The sequence below is a fragment of the Puntigrus tetrazona genome, chromosome 12 (assembly GCF_018831695.1).
Source record: "Puntigrus tetrazona isolate hp1 chromosome 12, ASM1883169v1, whole genome shotgun sequence".
NCBI lineage: Eukaryota > Metazoa > Chordata > Actinopteri > Cypriniformes > Cyprinidae > Puntigrus > Puntigrus tetrazona.
In genome coordinates, this window is record NC_056710.1 from 13,662,305 (window position 1) to 13,682,492 (window position 20,188).

At 42.2% G+C, this 20,188-nt stretch overlaps 1 protein-coding gene across 35 annotated transcripts in view; it reads right to left on the reverse strand.

The window, feature by feature from the left end:
• Positions 1–20,188, reverse strand: part of tcf7l2 (transcription factor 7 like 2) — an 81,921-nt gene that overhangs the window by 52,885 nt on the left and 8,848 nt on the right. For 31 of the 35 annotated variants that reach the window (XR_006252221.1, XR_006252219.1, XR_006252218.1 and 28 more), the window contains exon 4: positions 3,350–3,451. The exons of the other annotated variants lie outside the window; for them this stretch is intronic. Coding sequence is in view for 27 of the 31 variants with exons in the window: in XM_043253759.1 (XP_043109694.1) it covers positions 3,350–3,451 (102 nt within the window). In the remaining 4 variants the exon portion in view is untranslated. The remainder of the gene's footprint in view (positions 1–3,349; positions 3,452–20,188) is intronic. 35 annotated transcript variants of the gene reach the window in all.

Here is a 20,188-nt window from a genome sequence, read left to right on the forward strand (position 1 = left end):
TCCACCTCCTTCCCACTGGAATTGCAATCACATGATCCCCATACATACCTTGAGTTCATACCGTCCTTGAGTTCATGGTCTGTTCGATGCCAGATACACAGCACATGTGTTTTGCTGTCTACCTGTCTGAATTGCCTATGTCTATATTACAGTCTATATAAAGAATGGCCTTTACAAATCACATTAAAAGTTAGCGGAGATGGCAGTAGGACAAACGGCTTTCCAGAGATGTGTTCTTTATGACTTGTGAACAGGTAGTAAATGCATGCTGACTGTGTGGGACTAAGAGGCTTTGAAAAGCTTGCGGGGCTCTTGAGTACTTCAAACATCCTGGCACTGCCTTCTATGGGCGTGGACAGAAACTAGAGGGTCACTTCCTGTGCTCTATTCATAGTGCAGCGTGGAGTAGCACCTCTATGGCCACATGTGACTATAACAAAAAAAGATTGTGTGTTCCTATGATTACATTCACACACTTGGTGCATTTAGACAGACAATATACTTAGTAATAAGTGGTTGGATGCCACCTAAAAAAAATTATTTAATTTTCATTATGTGTTTTGTTTTTTTGCAAACTTGAATTTGCAACTATTAATATATATATATATATATATATAAATACTTTTTTAAATTAATATAAAGAAAACACAGGAGTGGCTTTCTATATGTATAAATACTGTCAAACACTTTTCCTATTCTCGTGATAGCCATAAACATTTTAAAGAGTCACTTTGGTTATAAAATGCAATTTATAACAGAGCTGTGTACAAAAATAACCATATACAGCACTCTGACAACTGTTTTCTGCTGCTGCGTGAAGGCAACTTATATCAAGCATCATTGACTTTATAGTCTTTTTAGATATTTTGTTGTCTTTCTCTCTGTGTCTCGTTCATCGTCTTACTTCATTGCCATGCTGGCCTTTTACGGTATCACCTCCTCTCTCCCGCTGTCCACCTGTGCATTTGTATCTCTCTCATTGGTGATTGTTGGGTCACTTGAACTTCGGCTTACGTTCCTTATCTCACGCCCATCGGCGCTCTCTTATCAGCCCACGGCAGACAGGCGTCTTCAGAGCCATGGGTCAAGGTGGGCAGGTGTTCTTCCAATTCGAGAGAGAAGAGAAACTACTGTTTACGGTACAATTTATTGATAAGGTCTTCACGTACGGCAGCATATAGGCCAACTTGAGTCAAAAATAAATAAATAAATAAATACAGAGCTCAGGGCATTCCACAGTTATCTATCCCTGACAATACCAACTGTCTCCAGATAGATTCACCAACGGCATGATGCAAACCAAGGAAACATCAAATCAAACACACGTCAGCACAAGAGAGAAAGAGTAGAACGGGAGAGCGAGAGAAGCGGAAAGAAAGAAGGATGAAGAAATAATGCAAAGTACCATGTTAGGTCTTGATCAAACAGATACGAACTGTATGAATGAACTGAACAAATATAAACGACCTTAAATGCTAAATAGCTAAACATACCATACAGAGCAAAACATGCTCTCTCGCTGTAGGTCTTTAGGGCTGTTTTAAAAGGCAATAGAGAAAACTGCTCTGTGCTGATAAGCATTTACAGCCTCATGAGTCAGAGGAATAAAACTCAAGTGCAGTATTTACCTGAGCCTGTTCTTAACTACCTCCCACACATTTAATGATTCAGAGAGGGAGGACAATCATTTTTCTCTTTCTCTTAAAAAAAGCACATGGGATGGCTACCCTACGTTTAAAATGTAAAAATAGTATACTACCAGTCCAGTAAAGGCATTTGTAGATTTGCCATTTCATTCATCAGATAGTATTTACTGTATTTCTGATTAAATAAATGTCTTACTGAGAATATGAGGTTTCTTACCAACTTCATACTTTGAATGGTAATTGCATTAGACAACAAGTGGAAAAAATTTGGTAACACTTTAGCATAGAGATCAATTGTCACTAGTTAGCTAGTTGCTTATGAGCATTCCAATTAATAACATATTGGCTGTTTATTAGTACTTATAAAGCACAAATTGTTCGTGATCATGTTCTACATCCCTAATCCTAGACTTAACAACTACCTTACTATTAATAAGCAGCAAATTAGTAGTTTAAATTGAGACAAAAGTCACAGTTGATTGTGTATTAATAGCAAGAATTAGACCTTGAATAAAGTGTGAGCCAAAAGACAAATGCAAAACATTAAATTGCAAATACTTTTTCGACAACGTCACAGCTAGCCATGATTTTATACTTTCTACTTTTGGTCCGGAAGAGAAAGGCTGCATAAATGTGCTAAAAAGTCAACTTTTAGGAGTATAATCTTACAAACATGGTCTCAAAAAATCCAACCAATCAAACAAAAAACTAAACCAATATCAATTACAAATAGACTCTTTAAAGTTAATTGAGAATGTTTTCTCATTATCTCACTATACCACAATAACATGGTAAACAACCAACCCAACAACCCACACCTAATTACAGTAAGAATAACTAATAAAATTCAGTCCTGTACAGCATGTTCAAAATGTGTTTATCTTTCTGACAAAATATTATCCTGGATTTAATAGATTATTCTCTTATATTCCTAAATATGACCTTGAAGGCACTCTGTTGCTTCCAGTAACTATGGAAACGCAGTGAAGCCCCTAAACTCCTGCTCCACAATGGAAAGACCAAAATCAAATTTGGTCTATTGTCCAAGGAAAAGAATCAATAACCAGATGATTTAACATGGTAACATTATTTTCGCCCCACAGTGTGTCTAACCTTGAAGGTCTTATCATCTATAGATTTTAAAAGAGTGATAAATTTAGAGTTAAACACATGGATAACAGCACTCACGGATCCAAACTGCAAAATAAACATAGCATCTCTACTCCAGACACTTATTGCCTGAGCCAAGCTTAGCATGGGCGTTAATTATCCGTCTCCACAGTCTTGCCCTCTGCCACTTTGTGCCATTCAAACTGAGAAAACTTTTGAGCTACACTGAAATCTCACCCTTTGGTTTTCATGGAGAAGCCATATTAAAGACAAGCGCATTATAAAACAAGCACCCATGTGATATATAACATTCCAACACAATCTTGGCTGTGTTTCCCAAAAGCACTGTAAGCTTAAATACATCGTAGACCCATTAAAACCAATGGAGCTACAATCAACTTATGCTTACGGTGATTTTGCAAAACTCATTCCTGGTCTACAGTTTTTATAGATCACTAAACCAATTGACAGCTGTTAGGAGAGGAGTGTAAGATCTCGAAGAACCCAACAATACCAGAAGTAGTTTGGTTTTCATGGACTGTGCTGTAGAACAAAGAGCTTTGTAAATGCAATGACTCATGGGTATTACTTACAACGATGTGTGCTGGAGAAGGTGACCTGGCATCTTTAAGTGCTTGTCTACTCTGAAGACTTCCTGCTTGAACATCTAGCAGGGGCCATTTCATCTGTAGATACTGGATGACAGAAAGAAAAAAATGGAGAAAAACAAAAGAAAAACATGTTAACAATGCAGAAAACAAAGGGAAACACAACATAAGAGCTAAAATATCTGAAAAAAATAAAAATAAAAGTGTGACATAGAAAGCAAAAGTAAACAAAAAGAAATCATGTCAAAAAGATCCAAGGTCGAATGATGCATGAGGTGGAGCTTTTTGAAAACTAAAACTACTGGTGTTAAGATTAATTTACACTATGCTTGCTGCTCACAAAAACAGCACATTTTGAACCACACGCTCAATTGCATTCAGGTGAATTCTGATTCTTCTTCCTGTATTAATCATGCATAAATAAATGGTTTTATTGGCCTCTGGAATTTAAGGTGTACTTTTTTCCCAGTACACATAATAAGGGTGTGGCATTGAGTCACTGCAGCAACTGTCCCCGTGAATGATTGACCTGGACTTTATCAGACGTGTATATAGGCAAACAGCCCTTTCATGAACCCTTACATCGCTCTTTGAGCCAACAGATGAAAATAATCACCAAAATCACCATAAAGAGCTCCATGACATTTACAAACTCTTAATTTATTCTGTAAAATCAAATAATTTTTGAAAGCCCAATATATATGAAAACAGATTTTGAACATATGGTTTGTAATAGGCATATACACAAAATATGCTGTATTCTTAGGTGAATGTCTGAGTCTCCTATACAGTTGACAGAAAGTCAATCTTTTTTGTCCCAGCCCTGAACCCTGATGGACAAATTCTCTGGAGAGCACATGCTGGGACCTATTAGAAACCTGCTGTTAATGTCCAAAAACTGGTGTGCCTAATGTCCATTAGCCCACAACAAGTGAACTTGACCCTTGAACCTGTTTCCGTAGAGGCTTAGAGACAACCAGCTGATTGTAAACGTGATTTAGACTGGGTTATCTGAGTGATGGGTGTCTCGTCAGGAAAAGAGAATCTACACATTCCTAACACTTGAAGTGTGGCTGTTGTATTGGCTGAATTACACAGGTCAGGGGTTAACTGAGCCCTGATTGCTGTTATTATGGGAAACCTGAAGAGCAACAAACATTGAGGTACAAAAGTGACCATTGGAAACCGCTGCTCTGTTCAATGACAAAATAAATTCAAATAAGTATTCAAACCATCTATGTTACTAAATAGGAGGGTTGAGTGGATTTGCATGTGGGCTTGGCAGATGCCAAAATATTTAAGTGAGCATTTAAGTTAAATGCAAAAGAAAGAGGCAAAGGAACAAAGAAATGAAGGAAGGACAGAAGGATGGAGGAATGGTGGACAGAAGTAAAAAAAGAGGTGGGGTAGACACAGCAGCTGGGGCTCAATTTCCTAACCTTGGCACAATTTTGGATGCAGTCTTGGGCCCATAACATGAAAAATAAATTTAGAGTACACTCTACATAAAAAAAATTTGCTCTTTTTTTAGGCCTAATGCATGCTGTGCTATACTTCATCAGTTCCCCAAAGGAAACTTCTGACGAGTCGGTCGGCCTTGTAACTTGGCCTCCGATGCTGCCAGGACATCAACCACTGGGCTCCAAATCAACTGAAAAAACTTGGCCCAAGTGAGCCACAAATCAGAATCAAATCCATTCCCATGTCTGACCAGATCCGGCCAATCAGGGTCAACTTTTCAGCTCCTACTCTCTGTCTTGCTCTATCCAATCAAAACAGCTTCACACCTTCCCTTCTTACGGCCGATCTGTGTAGTTTGTTTGACCTTGTCAGGCCTCCTTTGAGATCTTACTCTTCTTATGAGGACATTCCAAGCTCCACTTTGCCAAACACAGAAAAAGAGTGAAGAAAAAATGCCTGGTTTTGTGGCTTGCCATTTAAGCAAATGCCCATGAAATGAGGCAGTAGTTGTAAGGCTGTTCATGTGTCTTCAAGAATAGGACTGAATCAGAGCTAATTAGAGGTGGATTCACAGCAGGATTCATTCCTGTGATCCAGTCTGGATGAACTTTTTGACTTCTACCTTGGCCTCAACTTGATCATACCCACCTCCAAATAGTCAAACCGGCTGATGGGAAAGGTGGACAGGAATGCCACATTTTAAAGAATCGAAAAAATAATATGTAATAATCATAAATATGTTTTAAATGTGAGTGTTTGTAGGACAAGGCAATATCTAGGTAGGTAAGACCAGGTTCTGTGTAGTTTAGATTGGATGGGGTGAAAGGTGACACCTTACCAGTGAGGGTGCTGAAAGCTAAGTGCACATACTCTGACAGGCGTATCCACTTCAGACCTTTCCCTTGGTCTAATCCCTCCTGCAGGTTTTACAAGCATGCCAAGGAAAGCTGAGCCTAGACCAGTGCCAAAGACCCAGCGGTGTTCCCTCACAGCCCAACCCCCTGCACCACCCCTGGCCTGCTGACGGACGCACCACTTGGGTTCGAGAAGGCCATGACCTCTGACCTCCCCCTGCCTCTTCTCTCCCTACTAAAAACTCTCCAGCTAGGAGGCCCCCTTCCACGTAACTCAAGTGCTATTCTGATGTGACAAATTGCTCTGGAGCTCTGGAGAACTCAGTACCCTCCCCCTCAGCCTCAGCCTTCAGACTTACCCAGAGTGCTTACTCTGTCCTGGGGCCTCAACAGCAGGGGCTCCCCTTTGCCTCCCCCATCCTTCAGCAAACCCTCAAGCCTTGCCTCGCCTTCTCCTGCCTTGCCTCAGCACAGCTACAATAGGAATGAATGACTCAATTGTCTCTGATGAAGTGAAAGACAAGGGAGCCCTCTAAATCCTCCAAAAGGGATGAACTCTCTCTCTGTCCCTCTATTGCCTAGAGACTTCCAGGAGAAAGAGAAAGAGAGAGAGAAAGAGAGAGAGAGAGAGAGAAAGAGAGATAGAAAACACCAGAGACCACAAGTTGCTTAATCAGGTCTTCTGGCAAAATCTTTTCACCTAAACTGAATCTGGAGCTGAATTTTGCAACCTGCCCTTTGCAGAAACCCTTTATATTTCATGGAAAATCATTCCAAACCAGACATTCACTTTACAATGTTAGACCTAGAACTAAAGTCATCTGGATTATGGAAACATTTGCAACAGTAGGTAAACTAGAGCAAACAAAACTGAATGTGATAACCAAATGTAATCCATGTAAATTGCGTGTTCGATTTGTTTTTGGATTAAGAGCAAAGGCTTTTCTACAATCAGACAAATCAGATGCTTACTTTGTCCAAGAGACTAGGGATATCTGTGGATCTATTTTCAGCTGTCCAGTATTGGATGAACCAATGCATTAGAAAGCATTCCAGCCTCATTAACAATGTACACAGGACAACTTGAAGACAAAAAGGATTTAAGGGGTCTGGCAAGCACTTGGTGAGCCAATTTCCCACTAGAAATACTCAATTAGGCCCAGAAGATCCCAGACCATCTGTGGAGAGGGGTCAAAAACATATGCTGCTACTAACACACGATCACATACATCTGAATGTTAACCATCACCATATCCACACATGAACTAAGGGTATGAGAGCTGACCTATTGCTAAGAATAAAACAAGACATTATTTAAGCTAAGAGATCTGAAAATGACTGCTCACATGTGTCCTGATAACTACTGTGCATGCTCTAAGATGCTGCTTAGTGCAGTGACCCAGGTTCAAGTGCAGATTAGGTAATCTCCTGGTCAAACCTCCCACCACCTTGTTATTTCCTGTCTCTGTAAATAAAAGAGGCAACACTAATTACAAAAAAAGGCTGTTTAAGTTTAAGAGTGTTCACATGAAGAACCAAGTTTGCATAAGAATTATATTACATACCACTCCCACTGAAAAAGCAACAATAAAAAGCCCATTGTTTTGTTCACAGGTGCTGAGGAACAGGCAAGCATGGATACATACAGACTCGCACTTAATACACTTGCTCTCTCAAGAGGAGAAATTTTTTGGGAAAAGGACATAATAATGATCCAGACAGGCTCTTTGAAATTCACTGATCCAAAGAGAAGGGATCTGCCCATCTGTGAGACTCCCATCTCTAGAGAGGTAGAGAGAGCGAAAAAAGAGAGAGAAAGCATGTGTTTGGGTGTGTGTGTGTGCGTCTGTCTGTCTTTGTATGTTTGCTTGAAACATTCAAATAGCCTTCATTTCAGATGGATGGAAGCATGCCGGAGGTGGGGGCTAGGGGTGGAGAGGGTGGAGGAGGAGGAGGAGGAGGAGGAGGAGTAGCTCAACACTAGATGAAACTGAAAGTTAGTCTACACGAAGGCTCTTCACACTTGCTTAGTTCTTCTAATGCACATTTTATGAGTAAATAAAGGAAAAAAAGAGAAAAGAACACCCCACCAGCTCAGATTGCCTCAGGCATTCTGCAACCAGGAAAATAAAGCTGGAATGTGGGCAGGCCTGGGGTTTGTGTGCCCCGGGGCGGGAGAGGGTCCGCGGGGCCCGTATTTACTCCAAAGCTGGAACCGCTGGGGGGTTCTCAGCACTCTGACAGCACAGAGCCAGAGACCCCAGCCTGATCTCCTCCATCGCCTCACCTCTCACCTTGGCCCTCTTCATAATAAACTCCCACTGACATTTTTCTTTCACACTGCCTCTAAAACTGATCTTCCAAACAGTTGACGAGGCAGGCATCTTTTGAAACTTTGGCCTAAAACATACTCTACAAAAATATTTGAACATGGATGCTTCTAGCTAAGCAAGCTTGATTTCATGTATTGTTCTGAAATAGCATAAACTGCATGAATGCTCACTGCATTCTCAGCACTGCCACAAGGGGTGCTATAATGGGTGCAAAACAGCAGTTCATACACTAAAATGATGGAATTTGATCTTGAACATGATTATAGTTAGCTACCTGAATAAAAAAACATTCTAAATAATATACAATTATGCTATCCCACAGAGAGATAACCAATAGGATTCCATGCTCTTCAATATCCTTTCAAAATATCTTCTTGTACATAACACAAATACATATTGGTTTGAAACAACATGAGGCTAACACAAGCATCCATTTACATTTTCAGGTCCCACGGTAATGCAAGAAACCTCACTCTTCCACTTAAAGAGACAATTCAAGAAATATTTTGATAAATCATTCCAAATTCCTAAATTACTATCTGATCCAGCACCTTAAACACAACAGCACAAGATACATGTGGCCACACTTGTGGTTTGTTTAAGTAGCAGGCATTGACTTGTGTATTAATCAAACAGGAGCTGATTCACCTGAAGCTCTCAGACTGTGTTAGGTACTATGTTAATTTGAACATAATACCAATAAGTAAGGCCATAAAGAAGTTCTGCCAGGCCTGAAAGCCAGACTAGCCCTTTAAGAGCAGCCGTCCTCTTTGCTTGAGGAGGCAGTAAAACAAACAAACTGTCTCTCAAGGAGACAGTTGGACAGAGTGACAGGGTTCCTCTATTGAAGTCCATGTAGACTGACATAGCAATTGGTGATTGATATTTTTTTATTTAGCAGGAACAAGTCTTTTTAGGCTGTTGTTCTTCTACCCAAGGGGCATAGTAACGAAAAATGTACAGTTAATCATGTAAAATTTGCCCAATAGTTGTGTCTGGTTTGCTGTGAGGTAGGCAACTAGAGGCTTTCATTTGGTCTTAAAATTGTCATTTTATACGGTTGGATACGATTCTTTTAACAAGACTCATGAAATATATTTTTTGGAATTATTTCCAAAATTGTGCCCCCCCTGCTTCTCCTCCTTCCTCTTGTTCTCTTTCTCTTCTGGGTGATTATGGGCCCCTTAAGAGTGCTCTATAAATAGCCCTGCAGGCTCTAGTCTTCGTGGCTGGTGTCTCCTCCAGCAGGGCCCATAATGAGACATATACAGGCAGCTAAGGCCTAGCAACACACCCAAGAGCTGCACACTTACACAGCCTGCAGTGTTTCAACACCAAGAGAGGTCTCATTCCTACCCTGTGGAATCTCGTACACTGACCTACTTACCAGCTACGTGATCTTCAGCCGGGGCGCAGGGCTTAGCGCTAGGTGTGCCTGCTCATAGGTCCTGTAGAGTTAACACTGGGTTGGCATGGAGTTTGGACTTTGGAGCTCACGTTTAAACACACGCATACTCTCGGCCGTGGATCAGCTTTACTGTACAGATAGGGGTCACCCCTGGCCACCATGAGGAGCTAATTACCACACTAGTGCACACTCTCAAGTTCAAAATAAAGACTACTTTCACCTCCTGCAGCAACAACAACCTTCAAACGGGTTTCAACCTACACACACACACACACAAATAAACCTTGAAGCACTCCAAACTCCATATTCATAAGGTCTGGTCCCTGAGTATATCTGAGCACCATTATCTGCCTCGAAATTCAAAATGGTTGCAGGTCAGAAGCGTCAACGCAGGACACCCTTCTGAATTTACCCTACAACTCAAACCCGAACCATACTCGGGGAACATCAAACGCACTCAGTGTACCACAAATACTACAGGCTGGTCTATTCAGACCAGTCTCGCTTTCAACTACATGAATTTAAATGGAGGAAGTGTTTACTGTACCTTTTGTTAGTTAGTAATATATCCGTAATTTTTGATAACAAATCAACTGATTGGTTTATGGCATTAGATACGCAAAGAGTAACAACGCTAACGACCTGTCCATGAGAACGCTTCTACCTTCAGGGACAAGGCCGTTCTTTTGCTCCCAAATAAATAAATAAAGGACTGGTTAATAGAGCTCATTAAAATGGAGGAGGTACAGATGACAATAAGACCCAGGGAAGGTCACACGGTGAGAGCCACGGGCAAAGCACCATGGGTGATGGTGCGACCCCTATCTTCTCCTCTGCACCCCACGAAGAGCACCCTTCACCTCCAAATAAACTATAGTAATGATTTTGTAGTAATACACCCTCCCCACACACACCAAAAAAACCTCACGAACACACATAACCCCTCCTCCACCTCTCTGTTAATTACTGCAGACATCCATCCACAAACAGCAGCAACAGACACCATCACACACAGCAATTACTGCTGAATCTTTAATGCACTCTTTAAGCAACTCTCTCTGGCACTGTGTCTCTCTTGGGCAAACCGCAGACCTGTCTTCTCGAACCATTAACAGAGGGGTTGACAGGGCACTGGGACAAGAATAAGCAAAAATAAACTTACTGACTGTTCATAAGCTCTATTCGAATCCAAAAGCTCCAGCAGAAGCATCTTTTCAGGTAAATGTTTTCAATGCAACTCCCTTCTTGCTAATGATCAATTCAGTTGTGCACAGATGAGATGCAGAACTACATGTGTAGCTGGACGCAGCTGGGACTAAAGAAGGTTCAGTGTGAAAACTAATCTCTACTCTTAGCTAAACAGTAACACATGCCAGACATGTCAAGTCTGAATATACTATTCATAAGATGCATAAGATGCACCTGTGCTATACTGTCAAGCTCATGCAACTCCCCCTGATGAAAGAAAACATCTCAAAACATCATTATTTCAAACTGAGGAAAAATAAAACAGCAAGCCTTATCTGACCCAGGTTTGTTTAATGGCAATAAAAAAAAATAACAGCATTTGCGGTTAAGCTGGGCTTAAGTAACCAATAAGAACAAATCAACATTTAATGGAAACATCCCAACATGGAAATATCTTAAGCCTTGGTCAAACTAGACTTTGAGCATGCAAATCTTTTTTCTGGACACTACAATGGACAAAGAGTTTAAGTTTTTGTTTTCCTGTGTTTGCATGCATATGAAAGAGGTGAAATTCTAGTCTGACAGAAGCTTTAGGACCTTAATAAACAGCAATGCATTTATTACAACATCATTCTGATAAGCATTTGTTTCATCATAATAGTACCAGCCCACAATGCTTTGTTTCACCCTATAACAGACTCTGACAGTTGATGATGACGTGTGCACCTGAACTCGCATGAAGCCGGCTTCTGTGCCTCGTATCCTCTCTCCAATCTACTCGTTTACTTGATGCAACTCATTGCAACGCTGAGTTAACAATGCTCTGGCTCCATTTCCAAAGCCTCCTTCATGCAAGGCTGCAAGACACGGACATGCAGATTTATATGGTTTTGGGGGTGGTTTTTGTTTTTTTACAGATGTGTTCTATAAAGGTTAACATGCACTGGAAAAAAAGCCTTGGCTACAAACTGTGTGTTTTTGTCAGCTGGGGGAAGCAGTACAGAAAAAAAGCCCTCAGCCAAGCCATCAAGTTGAACATTGAACTTCACAGTAGTAGCTGCCTTTCTATGCCTCTCCTTTTGATGTTACCTCCAAAGCAAGGGATCAAAGGCTTGGAGTGTGGCGTGGGGAAGTCCCAGGCTCTTAGCCTGGCAGCCCGTGATATATGCAAAAGTCTATGCCAAAAAGAGAGAGAGCGAGAGAGAGAGAGGGAGGGTGGGAATGCAAGCTAGAGACAGCAGGCTTGTATGGAATGTGGCTAAATAGTGTGCTTTACTTTAACGAACTCCGAGGTGATGCAATCACTCCTTTCTGGATTTTTTTACAGTGAAGTGTTGAAAACAATGAGGGCGTGCCAAGAGAAAGGCTAAGGCTTGTGGGCGCAAAATGTGTATGATACTTCACTGACAGATCCACTACTCCACCCCCTTTTCCTCACACACATTGTGTCATACTCACATAAATATACAATAAGACTTCTGACTTACAGCAAACAGTGGCCATATAAAACGCTGTCCTTCACAAACCGACACAAAGACAGGCACAAGACCCACACATAAGGATACAATAGGCTCGATCTGAGATGTTTAAGCCAACTAACCCCTGCTTGAAAATTGTGCACTCACAAATATAGGTCTACACGTGCACACATACACACACCCTTTCCCAAGGGCTATAGGATTAAGAGGTCTGTCTGGCTGACAGCGAGCCCTTCCTTCCCACGTACCCTGTCAATTCCCTCCCTCCCTCCTGCCTGCTCGGCCCCTCGGCCCTGCTCTGCCAGCCAGGGAGGAGGACACACCTGAACTTGACATCGATCTGCCTGAGCTTTTCTCAGCACCACACACACATGCAGAATCGCACACGCCACAATACACGATATTTGTGTCTGTAAAGAATGAGCGGGGGACGGTAGTGAAAACAGAAGAAATGCTGCAGGAATTGTGATGTCTGAATTTGATCTGATTTGATTTGTTTTAATCTGTTCTTGAAAACATCTACAATGGGTTAATAAATATTAATGATATTAATGACACTATTAATAAATTAGAAAATGATGCTGTGAACACTTGAGTGAACAAATCAAATATTTATTTTATAATACTTATTTTTTACTTTTGTAATTAATTGATTTGAAAACATCTACAGAGCTTTGTTTTTAACTCGCTATTAATTTCACTATCAAAAAATGTTCTGTGAACACTTGAGGATTACTCAAACAAATAGATGCTTTTTAAACAGGTTCATTGAAACAAAATGAATGAACTCATTAACTAAAATGATCCTTCTCAAACATAAAATAGCTGTAGGACACCCTACAGTTTTAAGGACTTTTATATGCAGCTTTTGCAAGTCCTTGAGATGGCAAGTGTGCCATTTGGTACAGGACCACTTAATGAGGAAAAGAAAAAGACACATTTTCTCTGGACCTTGAATTCTCAATTACTCAGTAGGCTGTACAGCAGTATCATTTCTACTGCTCTGCAATCCTGACTGTTTTACTTATTCCCCTTCACCTGTGTTTGAAAACAGCATACGTGATCCTTTTTTCAAGTGGACACACAGATACTGTCTGACCACCGTTACCGGTCATAGTAGGTCAGTGTGTGTGTGTGTGTGTGTGTGTGTGTGTGTGTGTGTGTGTGTGTGTGTGTGTGTGTGGCTCCCCATCAGGCAGGCCATGCCAGTGTCTCCGCTCCAGCACCAGATTCTTTAAGAGTCATGGCCTTGAGAGGGAGGGAAAAAAATGAGTGTGGATAATAGGCCTGTTGTTAAAAGAATGGAGGAGAGAAGGAACAAGTGAAAGAAAGTGGGAATGAGAGGGGAGGAATATTAAAGACAAGCAGATCCTGTTTCACTTTCTAGGTCATTCGAGGGCTGCTGCGCTTCTTGTCATTATGCAAATTAGCGCCAGCCGGACACCTTTGGCCACTGCACCACCTATAAACGTCACCATTCTAAAATGCATTGTGTGGAGACATGCGCGTTCAGTTCCAGGACTTAACTTTACATTAATTTCCCTACCAATAAAATTATGCTGGGACTAAAATAATACTGTGATTCAAACTGCTGACCGATATGATTGCAAGGTACTCCTGTAAATGACTGTAAGGACAATTAAAAATGATGGCCCCTCGCTTTGAACTGAATATACTCGTATTCAACCCTAGGTTTTGAGGCCATTTGGATGTGTAGACACGTACAGGTAGATTTGCGCTGCGATAAAAATACGCTGCAAGCCACCATTGGGGCCTGCGCCGGCAAAGCTGGGCTTCAATTTGAGCTTTGGTGATCGACGGCTAATGAGAGCAAAAAAAATCCATCCCGTATAACAACAAAATACCACTGACACTCCCGATCGTCGTGTTCCCGAGATGAGACGGAAAAAAGGCGAGGAGAAAAGAGAGCCGGAGGAAGACAGGCAAGGAATGAGAACGAGGGAGAGAGAGAGGGAGAGAAAACTCACAATGATGACACGTAAGTGCAAAGAGCGATTAAGGATTTACTTTCAAAAGGGCCTCCATTGATCTTTTTTGATAGACCTGCAATAAATCAAACCAGATTGACTCACATGAGAACGAAGCCTAATCCTTTAGTCAGATCCAGAAGAACTCAAACCAAACCAGCTGTTAATTTAGGCTTTACAAGATAAAGCAGGCGAAAGCCAACCTGATGTACCCTAGGGCAAGGGCTTACATCATCTCTGTAAAGCAATCAACTTATTGCCAGTTTGGAGAGGTAATCAGAGTGCACACTGGGAGGAGAGAAAAAGACAGAATGGCAGGGGAGGAGAAAGTAAGAAAAGGTCTAAAAGGCAGAAATAAAGAGGGTGTATGAGAAAAGCAGAGAGAGAATGAAGTGGAGGGGGGGACAAAGAGGTCCAGAAAACAGGCCAAGGGTTACTGCATGCTAAAATATGTAGCTATGCTAGAGATATGGTGAAATATGAGAGGGAGGCAGCACAGGCTCTATTTCTTGCCTGGGCACCCTGTAATTTCCCTATGCGTTTGGCCCTATGCCCATGGCCAGTGCCACCTCGGTCATGCCCGGTCAACCACACCGAGTCAGCGCCATAGCCTGCCATGCTAATTAAGCCAGTTATTTTTGTTTGTTTGAGTATTTTTCTTCACCAAACTTTATTTTTCTGACGGACAAAATGATTGAGTCGCGCCATCCTGTCTTTTCTGGTTACTTTTCTAATGTCTTTTTAGTCCCACATCCTGTTTGTGTATGACTATAGGAGAGACATAGATATACTTTACTTTTATACTAGGCTATATATTTTACTTTTGTCGACACACACACACAAAATCTAACAATAAAACATATAAACAATTTATTATTTAGCTATAGTTCTACTACTATTATTATTATTATGTAATACAGTTAATATAGTAAAAATTAATACTAATCTAGAACTTTAAATATTAATACTTTTATAAAAGCAAAACATAGATGCATGTATTATACGCATTTATTATGTATAAAGATACAAAATAAAAAAAAGAAACAAGGATGATGTTGATTTGGGTAGTGACAGGGAAGCATCACTCAAACACACCCAGACACACATCTACTCATTAGGTACCATGTTCTTGCCTTTAATGTTCTGTTTACTACGCACAACAAGATCAAATCTGAAATCCAATTCCAGGCCTGACCAGGACCTTTCACTTTAGTTCTGAGGGAGCCTTGAAAAAAGCCAGGCTTGTAGTCTCTGGAAAGTGTCCAAGAGAAACTGAGGCTCAAGAGTCCAAACAAAACCCCAGGTGAAATCAGAGTAAAAGCAGGAGCCCGCATCCCCACCTCTCTCCGACACACTGCATGCACACAGGGATCACTCAGACTTTGGGTGTCTGCTCTACCCAACTAAATTGAAGTTAAACGAGCCAGGGGTTTGACACACATGTGCACATCCATGTAAAGAGCTTGGCACTTATGCAGCGCTCTGTTGCGCCTACTATCTTTAGTGTTGAACTGAGGCCGCCCCTCCTCCTCCTCTTTTTAGCGGGTGTACCACTCAGCCTCGTGCCTTCCACCATCCTCCCCACGGGGTCACACTTTTAATTACATAGAAACAGTAATCCCATCAGACAGATGGCAAACAGGCAGTCACCCAATGACTTTATGCCCAATTGAATCATTACTGATGTTATTTGCTAAATTATAGCAAAACACAACAACACCGCCAAGCGAGATTTGCACAAGAAGCTAGCGAAAGCAGATGTGCCCTCCTGTTGAGCATCTGTGACAGAGATCAAGACGGCGTGAAGACGGGAAGTGGAAAGTCGGGTATGTTTTAAACGAATAATATTCTAATCAGTTGCGAGCAAATGCAGACCCTTATTATCCGTTGGGAAAAAAACAACAAAAAAAAATATGATTTCTCTACTGGACAAGACATTTCCAACCAACTTGGTTTGGTAAACCACATAACAAGCGCAATTGAGAAGTGACGAGAGTTCTTTTCTTAAAAGAGGGAGCGTGTTTGGTTTATGGGCTTTGCACAGCACCGCCGTTTGTCTTTGGGGAACATCCCAAGAATCCACTCTTTCCTGAAAACCAAACAACGAGCTTCAGTCCACAACCTTGCTGCCAGAGCCCATTCATTCTTTCTCTCGCTCGCTCACCCGCTCTTTCTTTCTGTCTGTCTCTCCCTCTTCTTTTCCTCTGCCCATGGCTTCTGTCAACAATTAGCGGTCGCCTCTTCCAGAGTCCCAGACCACAGCACCCCGAGCGTTAAACTATGCAATCTCCCAATCAGTCCCTCAACATAAATTACAGCTTGCGACATCGTTTGGGAAAGAGACGTACCTCTGTGCCAATAAACAAACAATTCCCATAAAATTGTTTTTGACAGAACTAATACAAAACTCCCAACTTGGAGTCATGACTATATAAGCCATAGTCTTTAAGAAAGTCAATAAAAATATTTGGAGCCTGTATTCTTGGCTTGCGGCAGGGCCTGATTGCTCACCTGTTGTGTTGCTTGGTGTTAATGTATGTCTGATTGGTGCATGTTCTGGCTGGGCCCCAGGGTGTCGTATTCCATGCTGGGTGGCTAGACTTCGTGCCGCAGATGGGAGCAGCTCCTCGGCCCAACGCTGGAGCAGTAAATCTGCATTTAACCATTGGGGTACAAGCCACACCATAACGTAACACTAACATTTTCCATTTCATAAAACACAACGAGGCGAAGGCAGAATTACGTCTTTGTGCTCCCAGACTTAGGGTTTTAATTATTGCTTCTTAGCTACCATAAGACAGGGGGCACAGGGTCATGGCTTAAGACAACAACTCGGTCACAAAATCCAATTATTTTAAGCCCAGCTCAAATTAGTTCATATAGAATGGCTGTTTAAAATACTTGTCCTTTGCTTGGACCTGATAAGACTGGCAGCTTCCCTACAAACCAGAGCAGTTGTGTCTAGAGGCATGTCCGTTGCTGTAAAGTGATCCAAGCAGCACCCACAAAACTTCCAAGCTGTTTGTTTTAATCCTTTCCTGACTATCGGTCAATAGGCCGCTGCCTGCAGTTGTTCTTGCGTAAAGACGCAGGAGATACAGAGCTGGAAGAGGACCTCAAAGAGTGGTACAAAGAGGAATTTGAGATTCCAACCACTATGCCAAAAAAGAAGGGGTTCCTGGGACGTACTCAGTGGGATTAATCATCATTTATTGTCTGCAGTCAAGAGGAAGTCAGAAATTACTAACGTAGATGCTACCGAAATGAGGGGTTTTTAAAAATAGCCACAGAGCTCCAGGGAACAGCAGTCATGTCCACCAAAGTGTCCCTGAAGCAACCAAATGACTGTCAACATAAAATTTGCACATACTTAAGTAGCATCAGTAAGATCTGACCACAAAAAGCAACATGAGTGGTTCTCCTCAAGTGTGCGGTTGCACTCCTGGAGTCCGGTCCCAGAGGCGAGTGAGTCTAGTATACGAGTGTGTAAGGCCGCACAGCAGCTGTGAGAACGGCACAGGGCCAGCTGCTTCCCTGCCGGCTCTGATTTCCTGACCTCACAGCCTGAGAAGCACACAGTCAGGTGACCAGATCTAAAACCTTCTTCATGTCCTCAACCACCCAAGCGCAGACTAGCAAGAGGGCACCCACACACCTTTCTGCTTTCAAAATCTTCCCTTTGCTCGCCGTGTTGATAAAAGACTTTGGTTCAATCTGCGGCCGAGCTCTGTAAACCGATGCCATTTTCCTCACAGAGTTCCCCGGGCTGTGACCACCGTGTTTGCATACCACAAATCTTGCGTAACCGTCAAGTGGTTTCTCACCAACGAGACTTTACATTAATGGAGTAGAGGATATTCATTCACACTAAATCAATAGTGTGTAAGCCAGGCAGATGACATCCCTCAGGAGAGGAACTGTTGTTTACCCAAATGAAGTAACAAAAAGAGAAAGTCACCAGATGGAGGGACTTTCTCTTTGCCATCCTTAAGGGGAAGACAACAGTCCTCTTCAACAGTCCTCAGTGCTGTCGTGCCCTTCAGAAGGATAATGAGATGGGCGGAAAATGGTCATAAAGAGGTGATGGTGGCCTCAGTTGCCTCAGATTTGAATGCCTCAAATAAGTAGCAGCTTCTATACAGTAATTGTAACTTAATTGTAAACTGTGGAGAGTTCAGGAATAATGGCAGAGTCAAACTAGGTCAATGAAGACCCTATTTTGGCATGACTAAGCTTCTGACCCAGTACTGCTTCCTCAACCTGTCTTCCTCACACCCTGAGCAATTTAGTTGGTTGACTAGTCATGATTGAAGACTCTGGGGGTGTGTTAGGCCACGTTCGGTGAGCCGCCTTACGGAGCGTGGCCTTCTTCCCGGCTCATTTGAACTGCAATCCTGCTCTTTTGCTCTCAGTGCATCTTTTTGTCATTTGAGAGCTCATGGCCCATTTGTATTATCCGCTGAAATGACAGAGGGAGGAGGAGGGGGGTGATGGGATAAAGGAGGGGCTTCAAGGAGACAGACAACGAAACACCACCAATAACATACACACACACACACACACACACACTCTCCTTGACTAATGTGCCACGACACTCGTACATCACCCACAAATTGGCCAAATGAATTAACCACGGCCCCTGGTTAGCGTTTCGGGCTTTAAATGGATTTTCCCTCTCCTGGCCTAGGCAATAATTGCATTTATCCATCTTGTTGAAGCGCGGTTTACACACTTGCTAACATCATGCCAATCCAGGCTACATTTTCTGCTCCAATGGAAGGAGAGGAGGAGATTTGTCATTGGATCATAACAGGTAATTCAAACAACAATTAGTTCGATGACTCCCCAGTATGTCAATGTCTGATGGTAGAAGAGGGGTCTTCACTAAGACCCCCCCTTATCTCCCATCCTGCCTACCGAGATGAATTAAACTCTGCTGCTTTTTAGTACTACTCATCCACACCACTAGGCGCTAGCAAACACAATCCTAAGTAAATTGTGACTTCTTTTCACACACATAAACAGATGCATATTCTGTAAAACCGACAAAGCACTTGTGTTGAAGGCTACTGCAGGGGTCATCTGTGCACTCACAAGTGTTTGAACAGTAGTGCATTAGACACTCCAGGGCCCACAGGACAATTGTGCTATGTAAACACTGTGGGACTTCCTTCCCCATAGACCTTAAGATCTAGGCTTAGACAATCCACTATACAGACTCCTGCTCAAACATTTTCCATCTTCGCCTCCCATGCCGTAAGACAGCACACAGAGTTAAAGAACATCATCATATACGTCATTCAACACGAAGAAACAAACCACAGTGAATCCAAGGCCTCCACATCATTGTTGAGTTTTAAGCTTTCATGGTTCTCAACACAGTTCTCAAACGCTGGATCATTTTTCCCCTCAGTGACCTGAAATCTTTCACTTTGACGCCCCATGCTATGACAAAGCAGGCAATTTATCTTTATTGATATTTGAAAAATGCAAAGCGCGACTGACCATAAAGATACAGGTGCTGTAAAGCTGAAGATAAAGAAAAACTGCCGGTTCTAAAGGGCATCTAGAGAACGTCACGCCGCCGCTGTCGCTTGCCTATTCCATACCAGCCTTGCTTAAACTGATTGCTGGCCAAAGAAAACAGCTCCAGGTCAGGATTAAACTCTCTTTCCTTATAAATCACTCCTACTCATCGCTAAATCTTTCCGTTCAGCAGATAGCCGGTGGAGAGAGATCACTATTCACTATGACTGGCAAGCAGGCATCATCTCTATTTAACTCGGAGGGCTGCTGAATTACACCTCCTCTATGTCAGTGTTCAGATCTTAACACTGTGAAAGGACACTGGTTGCAATCAGAAACCACATCTGCCACCTCTGGCTAACACTGATCAGACTCGCAGAGCCCTAGGGGCAGCCGGCCAAAGATATACCTCCATTCAATTACACCCCTCGCTCACAATGCAATTGACAATTCGTTCAGCGAGGGAAGTCAATTCCCTGCATTTTGGAATCGACCGTACTGAGTGTTCACACCGTCCTCTAATGAGATGTAGCCAGCGACAGTTGATCCAGGCTAATCCTTAAGGGTGAAGATGTACAAACAAACAAA